The sequence below is a fragment of the Nannizzia gypsea genome, genomic scaffold, assembly GCF_000150975.2.
Source record: "Nannizzia gypsea CBS 118893 supercont1.4 genomic scaffold, whole genome shotgun sequence".
Lineage (NCBI taxonomy): Eukaryota > Fungi > Ascomycota > Eurotiomycetes > Onygenales > Arthrodermataceae > Nannizzia > Nannizzia gypsea.
In genome coordinates this window covers 836071-848276 of record NW_003345198.1, presented here as the reverse complement: position 1 = coordinate 848276, position 12206 = coordinate 836071, and the positions used below count along the sequence as shown (strand labels likewise).

At 46.9% G+C, this 12206-nt stretch overlaps 7 protein-coding genes across 7 annotated transcripts; 2 read left to right on the top strand and 5 right to left on the bottom strand.

Moving 5' to 3' along the window:
* Window positions 1-390: 390 nt before the first annotated feature.
* On the top strand, window positions 391-1495 carry MGYG_04959 (glycosylphosphatidylinositol anchor biosynthesis protein 11; the record flags this gene model as incomplete). The annotated part of the gene is made up of 3 exons (XM_003172321.1): window positions 391-885; window positions 968-1254; window positions 1333-1495. 3 exons carry the CDS (start codon window positions 391-393, stop codon window positions 1493-1495), a joined length of 945 nt encoding a protein of 314 aa, XP_003172369.1.
* Window positions 1496-1709: 214 nt separating this feature from the next.
* Window positions 1710-4045, bottom strand: MGYG_04958 (acetamidase; the record flags this gene model as incomplete). The annotated part of the gene is made up of 11 exons (XM_003172320.1): window positions 1710-1837; window positions 1905-2039; window positions 2097-2171; window positions 2250-2451; window positions 2508-2867; window positions 2936-3027; window positions 3097-3153; window positions 3210-3291; window positions 3350-3373; window positions 3430-3705; window positions 3761-4045. 11 exons carry the CDS (start codon window positions 4043-4045, stop codon window positions 1710-1712), a joined length of 1716 nt encoding a protein of 571 aa, XP_003172368.1.
* A 404-nt stretch (window positions 4046-4449) lies between these two features.
* On the bottom strand, window positions 4450-6038 carry MGYG_04957 (S-(hydroxymethyl)glutathione dehydrogenase; the record flags this gene model as incomplete). Its single annotated transcript, XM_003172319.1, has 5 exons — window positions 4450-4667; window positions 4734-5371; window positions 5448-5583; window positions 5670-5784; window positions 6018-6038. The coding sequence occupies 5 exons, from the start codon at window positions 6036-6038 to the stop codon at window positions 4450-4452; spliced, it is 1128 nt and encodes a 375-aa protein (XP_003172367.1).
* A 945-nt stretch (window positions 6039-6983) lies between these two features.
* Window positions 6984-7447, bottom strand: MGYG_04956 (hypothetical protein; the record flags this gene model as incomplete). Its single annotated transcript, XM_003172318.1, has 3 exons — window positions 6984-7181; window positions 7282-7351; window positions 7440-7447. 3 exons carry the CDS (start codon window positions 7445-7447, stop codon window positions 6984-6986), a joined length of 276 nt encoding a protein of 91 aa, XP_003172366.1.
* Window positions 7448-7677: 230 nt separating this feature from the next.
* Window positions 7678-9141, bottom strand: MGYG_04955 (CMGC protein kinase; the record flags this gene model as incomplete). Its single annotated transcript, XM_003172317.1, has 5 exons — window positions 7678-7880; window positions 7930-8092; window positions 8237-8463; window positions 8522-8796; window positions 8930-9141. The coding sequence occupies 5 exons, from the start codon at window positions 9139-9141 to the stop codon at window positions 7678-7680; spliced, it is 1080 nt and encodes a 359-aa protein (XP_003172365.1).
* Window positions 9142-10293: 1152 nt separating this feature from the next.
* MGYG_04954 (hypothetical protein) lies at window positions 10294-10785 on the bottom strand (the record flags this gene model as incomplete). The annotated part of the gene is made up of 1 exon (XM_003172316.1): window positions 10294-10785. The coding sequence occupies one exon, from the start codon at window positions 10783-10785 to the stop codon at window positions 10294-10296; it is 492 nt and encodes a 163-aa protein (XP_003172364.1).
* Window positions 10786-11430: 645 nt separating this feature from the next.
* MGYG_04953 (DUF858 domain-containing protein) lies at window positions 11431-12117 on the top strand (the record flags this gene model as incomplete). Its single annotated transcript, XM_003172315.1, has 2 exons — window positions 11431-11660; window positions 11742-12117. The coding sequence occupies 2 exons, from the start codon at window positions 11431-11433 to the stop codon at window positions 12115-12117; spliced, it is 606 nt and encodes a 201-aa protein (XP_003172363.1).
* Window positions 12118-12206: the final 89 nt, after the last annotated feature.

Sequence of the window (12206 nt, the reverse complement as noted above, 5' to 3'; positions counted from 1 at the left end):
TGCTCGTTTTTCTATGTTACTTTCGCTTCAGATACCCAATACCAATTTGCACCCATGAATTTCTCGATTATTTGACTACATCATTTCCTAATTATGGGCAAGTCTGAGACCTACCTGTCTATATTTCCATTCTTTTTTTGGCTGGAATGCCTAGATATGCCAGGCTAGCTCCGTGGTTCAAGTAGTAGTGAAGCTAATATATTTCTTGCTCTTAATGTTTCTTATTCTTTACCTTCTTTTGACCGTAGAACTATGAACCGCCTTCCTGAAGAATATCTGCTCGGCACTTAGTTATACGTAACTTCAATATCCAGCCGGCCTGTCACGCTGTCGCCTTGGTGTACATTGGTTTGTACGGAAGTTTTGTTATCCTCGAAGGTAATGCAAACAATGCAAACATCCAGCTACCTCGACTTTCTGTTGAATATCAAATCGCAACCGTCAAACGTTCCAACGACAACCAGCTCGCTCTACGATATATCAAATGCCTCGATTATACGGCATATCTCCCATCCCATGAGTTCCCAGATTACTCCCGTCGCGGCCGCAGGGCCAGCTTCGCAGACCGAAGCCAAAGCCCATGTCCAATCCTACCCCCCTATCCGCATACTCTCCAACCCAACTGCGCAGGCATACTCGCATCTTCACCCGACTCTCATAGGATCCATATTTGCTCTCCGATTCAAGGCTCTGGTTTCCGATCCAGTGACTACACTGTCTACCCTCCTGCCAGTTTTTGCGGTGCTGCAGATAATATACGTGATTATATGTTTACCTGCTGCGGGCACGGCTCTTGGGAGCTCAAATAAAGCACGTTCCAGTGGGAAGATAGGAACAGGGACCAAGCGGAAGGACGCAGAGTCTTCAATTGGTGCTAAAGTAGTTGTAAGCTATCACATTACACCATTCACTTGAAACCCAGCGCGTTTAGGATTACTGAAACTACTTGCTAATTATATCTGTGCAGCCCGCGATTCTTTCCCTGAGCCTTCCGTTGGTCCTGGGAACCCCGGCCCTAGCTATTCTTCTTGTCTTGTTCGGCGCTCCCTTTACAACCCATTTACCACATACTGCTCTATGTGCTGCTCACATGTCAATTCTTGCCGGAACTGGGCTAGTGTACGTCCACGGAACAGACGTGTCTGTTTGGCGAGAGATATGGAGTATATCTAAGGCAGTTGATACCGTATGGGGAGGGACTGTCGGTATGGCATTGGGTGCATGGCTAGGTGCCGTACCTATCCCCTTAGACTGGTAAGGACACGCTCCTAGTGAACTTTCTACGCTGATATATGCAAATATAAAAATGAATACTAATACATACTCGGTTAGGGATCGACCATGGCAAGTCTACCCAATTACAATAATCACTGGAGCTTGTGTCGGATACGTGCTCGGCTGCTGGGCTGGAAGGCTTCCCTTTCTCTATGGGAAGAGGATACAATTTAGCGAAGAGGAATCAGAAGAACCAACGCCAGAAAAGAAAGATATATAACTAAGTGTTTTTGCTGCAATGAGAACTTTCCTTCCCAGGTTTGTTGTTGTGACTTCTTGTATATGTAACACCTCACACAAACATATAATTAATTGCTAATATTCATAAAATTAAGGTACGCTAGAACGAATTCTAGGAGGTTATGTTAAACATATTTCATGAATCGCTGCTAAAAAATCAGGAGTAAATCCTACTGAAAAGAATCTCAAATGCTTCAACTGCTCTTTGCTTGCTTTAAGATGCTATCAACGACCTTCGCAATAGCCCAAATTTTCTCTTCTTCATGCTTTCGGCCAATAAGTTGCATACCGACAGGGGTCTTATCGAACAGTTCAGGGTCATCTAACCAGACAATAGTTAGCAACGTGGAATCATGTAGTTGAACTTGTGAGTTGATGAGATTCCATACATAGATCCCAGTTCGTTTTGTCGAGTTCACTAATAGGTTTATAGTTGGGGTCTGCCTTATCAATATTTTTATCCGCCTTAGTGACAGGCACTACGGAAACGCTGTAGTCCAGGAGGTTGAAGACCTCAGTGTACGCTGAAGATAAAAGAAATTCAGCATTGTGCCATGTGAATATTAGATGCGGGATCATACCTGTATGGTAATATTTGGTTGGAATAACGGCCGCCCATGGTGCCAATGGAACAATGATAGCATCAACAACTTGCCCTATAAGTGGGAAATTTATGCCAGGTAAGTATACCAGATTGAGCGAATCAGTGAATGATAAACGGGTGTATCACTTACCGTCATCCTGTGCAGTCGAGTTCCAATAATCAGCGTACGCTTCAGTGAACTCAATTCCCTGGAGATTCAGATCCTGGTATTCCAAAAGCGGCAATGGCTCTTTGCCCTCGATAATGGGTTTGATCTGTGGGATAGGCGGTTCGCCAGACAAGCTGAGCTGCTTCTTGACGTCGTTGCCGCCATCTGCTGACATGAACGCCAGCTATTATGCCACGCGTCAGTGAAAACGCTAGCCAAATGCGAATGGGGAGAACGTACATGGATCTTAATTGCAGTGCTATGGGCTGGTGGATTCCAAGGGATGACCTTATGTCCGGCTTTTTTGATTGCATCTTCGATGACATGAAGGCCTCTTGCGACGGGCGGGTGGGGAGTTACTATATCGTCCGTATAGAGGATACCAAACTTGAGTGCTTTTTTGTCACTCTTTGCAGAACCATTTGGAGCAGCCCTAGCAAGAGTTTCTTTTGCGATGTCGTCCCTCCAAGGGACACTGAAAACGGCTGGGTCCCTGAGCCAGGGTTGGGTGGAGAGCATGGATTTCATCATCAACTGGATGGAATCAGGGGAAGTTGATAGAATCCCGATGGAGGAGGAGTATGTGGTTTGCCCGGGGTTCTAGTCATCAAGATTGTCAACCAATGGATATTATGGTCCCAATTGAATATCCTCGGGAACACACGTACAGTGTTAGCCACATCTCTGTATGGCAGACGGTCATGAGTGGGCTTCAGCCCATAGACACCGCAAAACCCAGCAGGCACTCGAACAGATCCGCCTATACCAGTGATTATCAGTTTACCAAGAAGTTATAGCAGGGATCGGATAAGATGCTTCTACTGCATACCAACGTCAGTTCCAAGCCCAGCAGAGCTAGCTCCAAGTGCAAGCATCACTCCCTCTCCTATTCGAAGTTTGGTTTAGCCTGTGGAAATTGATTTGAAGACCGTGTGAACATACCTCCCGATGAACCACCGCATGATAGCTTGTTGTTCCATGGGTTTAGAACACGGCCGATGATATGGTTCTCAGTTTCTCCGATCTACACAGAGGCACAGTCAGATATGCCTTTCAACAGTATTGAGCAGCCGAAGGCATACTAGCAGCGATTGCGGAACACTTGTCTGAATGAAAGCATATGTTAGCATACATGAAAATAGACGGGCGCGTCTATACATACCTTGCAATATAGAACAGCTCCAAGCGAGAGAAGGTCGGTTACAATGGGGCTATCGAAATTATGCACTTTATCAGAGCGCTTGTCCCCCTCGAACGAATCAATCCAGCCAACATAACCCATAGTGGTATCATTTCCTTTTACATGGAATTGGTCCTTGAGACTGACGGGCAGACCATGTAGTGGTCCCATAGTCTTCCCGTGCTTTTCTACATAATCATCCAGGTACTTTGCTCTCTCAAGTGCTTGGTCAAAGAACAATTCATGGAGACATGAGGTCTATCCAGTATCAGTATTAAGCAAGGGAGAGTGTTTTATCCCGGCAACTACTCACTATCTGGTGTGCAACCGCCGCAGCTTTGCAGTACGCTTTAGTGACTTGAAGGGCCGAGTACTCCTTGCTCTTGACTTTTCTCACAATCTCGGTGCTCTCTTCACTGGTAATCTTCCTCTCTTCTTCGGTAAGAAACCTCTGAAAATAAGCACCGGCAAGCTGCCTCTGGTCCTTTGCATCCATGATCTGCTCTTCAGTGAGACGCCATTCCTCTGCGATCTTTGCTAGATTCACGGCTCGTTTAATCGCTGCTCTCTCCTCCCAGGCCTCTGGCTCTTTATCCATGCTTGACATTGTAAATTGGTAGTTGAAGAAATGGTCAAACTGAGGCTCTCTGATTTTTCGAGATGCCGGTATGTGTTAATAAAAACTGTTCAACCGGGCAATGCTAGGAACTGGTGGCTTTTATAGACCAAGGGAGGCCGAGGGGTAATGATCAGTGGCAGAGTGGGTTGTACGCCATCGACAGGGAATATGCGTATAGCTAATTGGACCCTTTAACTGCATAAGCAGCATGTGGTATTTCGTATATCGGTATAAGTCCCTACTGGGGGTGGATTACGCAAATTATAGTTGGCTTACGAGTAGCTGATGCCGTACTCAGGTTGATGTGATATTAAAACCGCTGCTAATTGTATAATTATTAAACCAACCAGGGACGATTGTTAATGTAGAGATATATGTATATATCACTTGGTCATATCGACGACACAGCGGATACAGTCGCCGGCCTTCATCTCCTCGAAGGCAGTGTTGATCTTGGGAAGAGTTTCACGGTGCGTGATGAACTCATCCACCTTCAGCTTGCCATTGAGGTAATCGTCAACGAGGTCTGGAAGCTGAGTGCGCCCTTTGATTCCTCCAAAGGCACACCCTTTCCATACACGGCCAGTAACGAGTTGGAATGCTATTTAGAACGCGTGTCAGTATGATAACATCGTACTGTCTAATTATAATCAAAGAGATAACTCACGTCGGGTAGAGATCTCCTGCCCAGCGGCTGCGACTCCAATGATGATGCTCTCTCCCCATCCCTTGTGGCATGCCTCGAGGGCGGCTCGCATAACACCAACATTGCCGGTGCAGTCAAAAGTATAGTCACATCCGCCATCAGTAGTTTCAATCAGGTATTCCTGGATTGATTTTCCGCCGAGTTTAGACGGATTGACGAAGTCCGTAGCACCGAATTTGCGTGCCCACTCCTCCTTGTTGTCGTTCACATCGACAGCAATAATTCTACTGGCTTTGTTATGGACGGCTCCCTGAATAACGGAGAGACCAACACATCCGGCACCGAACACAGCAATGTTGGAGCCTTCTTCAACCTTAGCAGTGACTGTTGCTGCTCCATATCCAGTAGTAATACCACATCCCAGAAGACAGGCTCTATCTAGTCCAATCTTATCCGTGATAGCAACAACTGATATATCGGCCACCACGGTGTACTGAGAAAAAGTAGATGTTCCCATGAAATGCAGCAGGTCCTTTCCGCGGGCTCTGAAGCGGGTGGTGCCGTCTGGCATGACGCCACGGCCTTGAGTGGCTCTGATCTTTCCGCAGAGATTCGTCTTACCTGATTTGCAGAACTTGCACTCTCTGCATTCGGGCGTGCTGTATCATGGGGGTATATGGTCAGCTTTTTAACCCTCTGTGTAGAATTGTGGTATTTGACGGAAGGGTACCGTACTATAGCGCGACAACCCTATCACCAGGTTTCACGGATGTGACGCCCTCTCCAACGGACTCAACAATACCGGCACCCTCATGGCCAAGGACAATAGGGAATGCACCTTCTGGGTCTTTTCCAGACAGGGTGTACGCATCTTGAATATGCTGTCAGCTCACCTGATCCTTTATCAACGCCCCAAAGCTGAAATAACTTTGGTCATTCAGCCTTAGGAAGACGCACCAGTATGGCAAACTCCGGTATAATGAATTTCAATTCGAACTTCGTGCGCCTTTGGAGGGTCCACCTCAATCTCTTCGATGGTCAACTCCTTCCCAGCCTCCCAGGCGACGGCGGCCTATTTCCCCAAGGTTGTTTTAGCGGGACATTCTCGTAATCAATCTTATTTTTGGGCACCACAAGCTCCAATATTTGCGTATCTCCCCATAACATCCACTTGCACTTCGATCATTGTATTAGGAGTTCGGTCGTGCGGCTTACTTGACATTTAATGGTCTATATAGTTACCAGGAATCAGTCCTAAGCCTCCATCGACGTCCAGGTAGAATAGGACGGGGATATTAGACTTACCTTTCCAACAGTGCTTGCCATTTTATCCAATGCGTCCTTTCTGATGCAAACATCAGTATATTTATATCTCTAGTGTGTGGTTGCCGGCAACTTAGGCAGATGGGGAATTGCCGGAGTTTCCCGGAGGCCCAGCACGCAGGATACTCTGCATTGCGCTCAGGAGCAGGAGCTAGAACTCACCTATGAAACCTGCCTAGAGCTGATATTCAGTAATAAAAACGACAGACTGCTGGCCGGACAGCTGAATGGTTAGTGAAGAGTTGCTTGTTCTTCGGCTTTGGATGTTTGTTTATATGAGGGGCAAGCCTGAAGCGAGTGGGGGGTTTCGCCTCATATCTTTTCGCCTCCAATCGGGGCGGAAGCTGGGGAAACAATTCGGCCGCCAGAATTTGGTAGATGCCACAGCTTGTCCAACAGTAACTAATGGACACGGCATTGTCGAATAGGGCCACCCGGTTTTGTTCTGGAGTTAAGAGAAGTTGGGCATACTTGTAAGGGAACGGGGCCGGTAGAGAGGTAGGATAAACGCCGTGAATGCCGTCCTGGTATATCATTGTAGAAGATTGAAGGATATGCAATATTGTACAGGAAACGAGCCGTTGTCGCCTTTCCAGACAGCTCGAATCAGTCATAACAAACAATAGCAAGAAACATGAAGAGAGTATATAGTAACATCCACCAAAACCTTCTCCTATACCCAACATCCAATATAACCAAGAGACTGGAACCATCGTATTGACAACAGCCGCAAGAGATCGGTGACCATAGACTTCTGTATCAAAAGTGATTCGACATTAAGTATTCGATTTCAGAGGAGGTAATCGCTTTCAAGCCACGATTATAGACGACGACACCGAGATCCATTTCCATCAACATGCGCGAAGAAACCGGCACTGTTATGACCGAAAAGGAAAGAATAACTGAAGAAAGTTGTGGGAAGCAAGAGGAGGAATCGTTTCAATTCGTTTAGCTGCTGCCAGGAAGCTTGCCAGACTGGGCCATGGCGGCATTCTGCTCCTGGAAACGAAGGGTCACTCGCTCGGATGCCTTGACGAACTTGTCAAAGCAGCGGTTGGTGCAGCCGACTTCTCTCGGGGTCAACGATTTGGTTGTGAAATCAAAGATGCAGTCCTCGAAGCAGCGTTGAACGACGTTTGAGTATGCCTGAATGCCGGGTGAGATCAGCCTTTGCCATTGAATTATCGAGACCTCAACCAAAAGAGATAGAGGCGGCGATGAATATAGAAATCAATCTTCAACTTACGTTCATGACCTCCTTCATCTGCTTCTGCTCCATGCGTTTGGCGAGCATCTGCTGCTCATTTGGGGTGAGGCTGTTTCATAGCAAATACAGCAATTGTCAGTACACTGGGCTTAAATTCTTCCACAAAGGCAGAACGAGGTACTCTTGAGGTAACGTACGAGTCCATGATGGTTTATATGAGTATCGCAGCCGTTTGATCGCTTGCTGTTGATGATGTTTTGGTTGCTCGACTTTCGACCTTCGGCTTCAACTTTTTTTTTGGCCTGGTTCCCAACATGGTTTAGCGCCACCAGGTCGGGTTAGCGTCATCAGCCTTGACTATAAATACCAAGAGATGGAAAATATGCGATGGTCAATTTCACTAGAATACACGAAGAGAGGAAGAGAGGATTATGTCTAGTTTCGCTGTCCGAACTTCCCCAGGCCCTTCATCAGCCAAGGATCTAAGACGAGCTCTCCCGCAGTTGGCCGTTCTTCCGGCAGCCAGCGCAAGATTCGACGTAGGAAACTAAGAAAACCCGGAACATCTTCGCCTTCTATACCTGGAGCTAGACTCTCAAGGGAGATATCAGGAATCGGCGTGAGGCCTCTCCATTGGCCTGCAATTGTGTTAATATGAGATATGATGAGGAATGATGAGTTGCTTACCGTGCTCGTTCCAATACATGAGGCTGGTTTGACTGCGTTCCAGGAATTCCTTTGGCGGTGGGCCCATGATTGCAACCATCTCCGCAAGATGAAGCCTATCGTCCAACAGTCCCTCTTCATTTCTAGCCTTGAAGAAGGTGCGGTCTTTAACCATATCCCAAGACTGTCAAGAATGTTGCTTTGTCAATTTCACCTGGAAAAGGAAACGGTATACTTTGCTATTCTGACTTACCACCATAGCAACACTCCAGATATCCACCCAGATATCCCACTCGTTTCGAAGAACTATTTCAGGAGCCCTTTATACATCTGGCATGATGTCCTCGCCAACGCGGGCCTCTTCTTGAAGCCGAACTTCGCCAAAATCGGTGATAATTGGCAACCTATGCGAAAAGGGAACCCGCATACTCACATAGATCGTCCGATCATCTAGGGCCTTACGAGGGCACGGCTGATATTCGGTCTCAGCCTTTTCAAAGACAGAAAAAACCGACGGATCGTTAATTCCGAGTAGCAAATTTTTGACCTGCAGATCTATATTTTCAACCGTCAGCCAGCTGAATAGTAGACTGTTGTCCCGTATGCGACGTACCAGTGTGTATAATATCAAGGCGGTGCAGATAATCCAGGCCTAATAAAATCTGACTTAGAGGGGGTTTAAGCAGTTCTAGGTCGAAAGTATTGGTGGGCCTCGTGTCAAGCACTCGATCCAGGCTCAAGCCCAATGGCTCCTGAACTAGGCAATCATGTGAGCCGGAGGGACTATCGACCGTAAAGGAGTCGTAGTGCTTGCGGCAAAAGGCCTTTCCAACATGATCATCTTTATAATTTGAGGCTTTTCTATGCTCATAAATTTTGACTTCATGGCTTCGCTCCGAGGAAACACAAGTATAACGTGTCGGGCATCCCTATCCACGCGTTAAACAAAGTAAATATACGGCTCCACAATAAAGATGGAAATGAATAGTTAATAACTAATAGCTATTGTAGTCGCACGTACTAGAAATCACGGGCAAGCCAGACAGTCGAGGAACCCCCGAATCCAACTTTTCCAACAACTTGATATCTGTCTTGAAATACTTGTCCTAACCGAACAGGATGATATTTCTCTGCTTCGTATGTTGGAGTCTCCTCCTCTATCTTTCTCGCCGTGTCAACCAATTCAAAGCCAGATGAAGGGAAGGAAAGCAGAGTCCGCAAATGCGAAGACATCATTCGACAGCTAATGGATGAACGCCCGAATGGGCGGGGGTGATTGCGTGTAGCGTATCTCGATCCAGGTAAAGACAGACGTAAATGCGGTCTAAATACCATGGCCGTCATTAATGCACGATTGAAGGTATCTCTGTCTTAGGCAGTTCAAGGTACCCAAGGAGATGTTGGAGCTGCAATTGTTTGAAGTCTTAAATAAGATTACTGCTTTTTACCACAATCGGAAGTCTTTTCCAAAGAAAACTTCCTTGCTAAACCACGCTAGTGTGACAGCAAAATCCTCTATCAAGGAACTTTATACGCCCAATACTAGCTACTAATTTGTAGGATAACGTTATGTATCTAATTAGAGTCATTACCCTTAGCGGAATAGCAGCTGGGGCTCAAGTGAGTTCGGCGCTTAACGTGGGGCTTCAGGGCAAATGCGAACCAATAGGTTCGCGTGAAAGTTTCACCAGTCGGCCTACGCGCCGGGTGGAACTTAACCGCCGCGCGTTGAAATATTAAAAGCTTAATAACAAAGACTAACCCTAAATAGAAATCTTGAAACCTTACTGGAAGCGCTGACGTCACGTGGAGCTTCAGCCGTTCGTCCTCTTTTATTATTAACTCTCGTGGGCTATGGTCAATTTGACTAGCTTTCCACTCCATCAGGCCAACCCGTATTCCTGAAAAGATTGGCCATAACTACCCCGATCCCTATGTTTTATTGAACTAAGTCTTACATGGGGTAATAGAAAAATATTGGTTCTGTCCTGGTTTCTATCCTTAGTAGGCTTAAAGTTGTGAATTTGTCCGGCATTCTTCTACCTTTGCTTTGGGGGTGGATATAAGGAAGTCCTGTCTCCCTGGTTGCAGTCTGCTGTGCTGCTCGAACAGCGCTAAGAAACCATCACGACAGCTATCCATACACGGGTATCAGAATTGGTACAGCAAAGAGGAACCGCCTTTCACATGAATGAGCGTGAATATAGCCGAAGGAAATATACATATATAAAGGGAATGTTAGATTGGGGGGGGAGGTAGAAAGCTGATCAAGAGAAGCAAGAGTTGACCTATTTTAGTACCCGCAAGAGGAATACGAAGAAGTATACGGTAAAAAGATCTAGATGTTGAGGCCGAGGGACTGGCCGCTGCCGGTTAACCGATGAGCTATTCGGAGACCACCACCTGTGTTTCGCTCGGGATATGCTGACTATAGTCTGGGTGGTGCTCGTCGCCGAATCCCAGAGCCATAGACATTATATTGACAAACGAGTTGTGATTGGGCAAGCTGAGCTTGAACGTGACGTTGGTACCGAATGGCTGTGAGTTGGGGAGGCGGGCCCCTACTCCAGGAAATATTTCGAAGTCCGAATGGACGTTCATATTCGTGGTGAGGACATGGTGGTGGCCGAAAAAAATGCAGGCCTCGGTGATCTTGCCACCATGTTCTCCTTCACACTCGACTTGGACCCTCATCAATTTGGCGGTCTTGCTCGGTGGGTTTGTGATAGGAAGGTAGATACTGCAGGTGGTATGTGATGCAAGGTGGCTAACCTTGGCCCCCATTGGGTAATAGGTGATGGTGGACTTGCCGTCACCCACAACAGCGGCTCCGCCAGTCGAAGCGTGATAGGGCAAACCGTCAGGGCAGGTAGGCATGGCTACGAGGGGTGGATGGGATTTGGTATAGAGGTGTGAATGATCTGGGACCGAAAGTGACTGGCTTGATGGAAATTGGCGCAACTGAGAGCCGTTACGGTGGGGAGCAGACTCAAGATATATATTTCTTTCTCAGGATCAGACAGGCCATACACGCCATGGCTCGGGGTGAAAGGCTGTGAAGGAGACCTTAGCGTTTCCTCGTGTTGGGGTGACTGGGTCTCGTCACATAGACGGCCTGGAGCCAGGGGGAAACTCGTCACAGTGAGATGCCTTGACAGGGTAACTAACTCAAGGTTAGGCCTTAGATATGCGTGCACTGGGATTATTGAAACTTCGCCAATCGTTAAGGCTGCTACATGCAAAGGCACCCAATCTTCAAGGGTCAAACTCCCGGGGCTGATTACAGCCTCGAGCGGAGGATGTTTCCTGAGTTAAATTAACTTCCGATTTGGCCTGCTTGCAGCTGCGGTTCTTTTTCGTCAGATATCCGTGGAGTCAGCGAGGGTCTCGCGTCTTTCCAACTAGCCGTTCCATTCCCTAAAGGCAGGTTTGTGATTCAACAGGCTGTGGTTTTGTCACCCCAATGTGGGATAGATTTTGCCATTATTTTTGAGAGTCACTTGCAACATTATCATTACAGCTATGTCTTTCCCAGGAAATATCCCACCAGACTGCTTGATTAGGAAAGATGACGGTAGACAGTTCTGGGAGGACAAAGACGGCAACGAAGATGAAATGATTGCAGCTGCTGAGGTACAGCCGGGCATGTCAGAAGTAGACCTTCAAGGCTCTCGAGAATTCCTAGCCAAGCTTGGAATTGGGTCAGACCCGGACTTGCGAACTGTCAACAGTGCCTTGGAAGGAGGAGCAGGGTATGAATAGCGGAGTACTCGCCTTCCTTTCTGCAGCGGCCACCTTGCTAATTTCTGCCCACTGGCCTGATATTGTTTTAGAATCGGAAGATTCACTGAGGGCGTGCTCTTAGAAATTGCCGAGCAGGTTGACGTGATTGAACCAGTCATTAAATTTACCGCAAGACTTCAAGGTAGGAACGGTATACGAGGCATCTTCAACGTCGGCATAGAAGAATGGCAACCCGCTCAGGATGTCAAATATGATTTGATTTGGAATCAATGGTGTCTCTGCCACCTGACAGATGAGCAATTGGTTCAGTACTTGAAGAAATGTGGCACAGTTCTTAGGGAAGGGACTGGACTCCTTATTATCAAGGAGAACCTGAGCATTCGTGGTGTTGACGTATTCAACGGCACTGACAGCACTGTTATAAGGTGGGCCAACTTATCAGAAAAATTTGAAATGATCATCTAGTCATTGATTGGAGATTCCAGAGAGGACCGCAAGTTCTCAAATTTATTCCGTCAAGCCGGCTTGCAGTTAGTGAAATCAAAACTTCAACG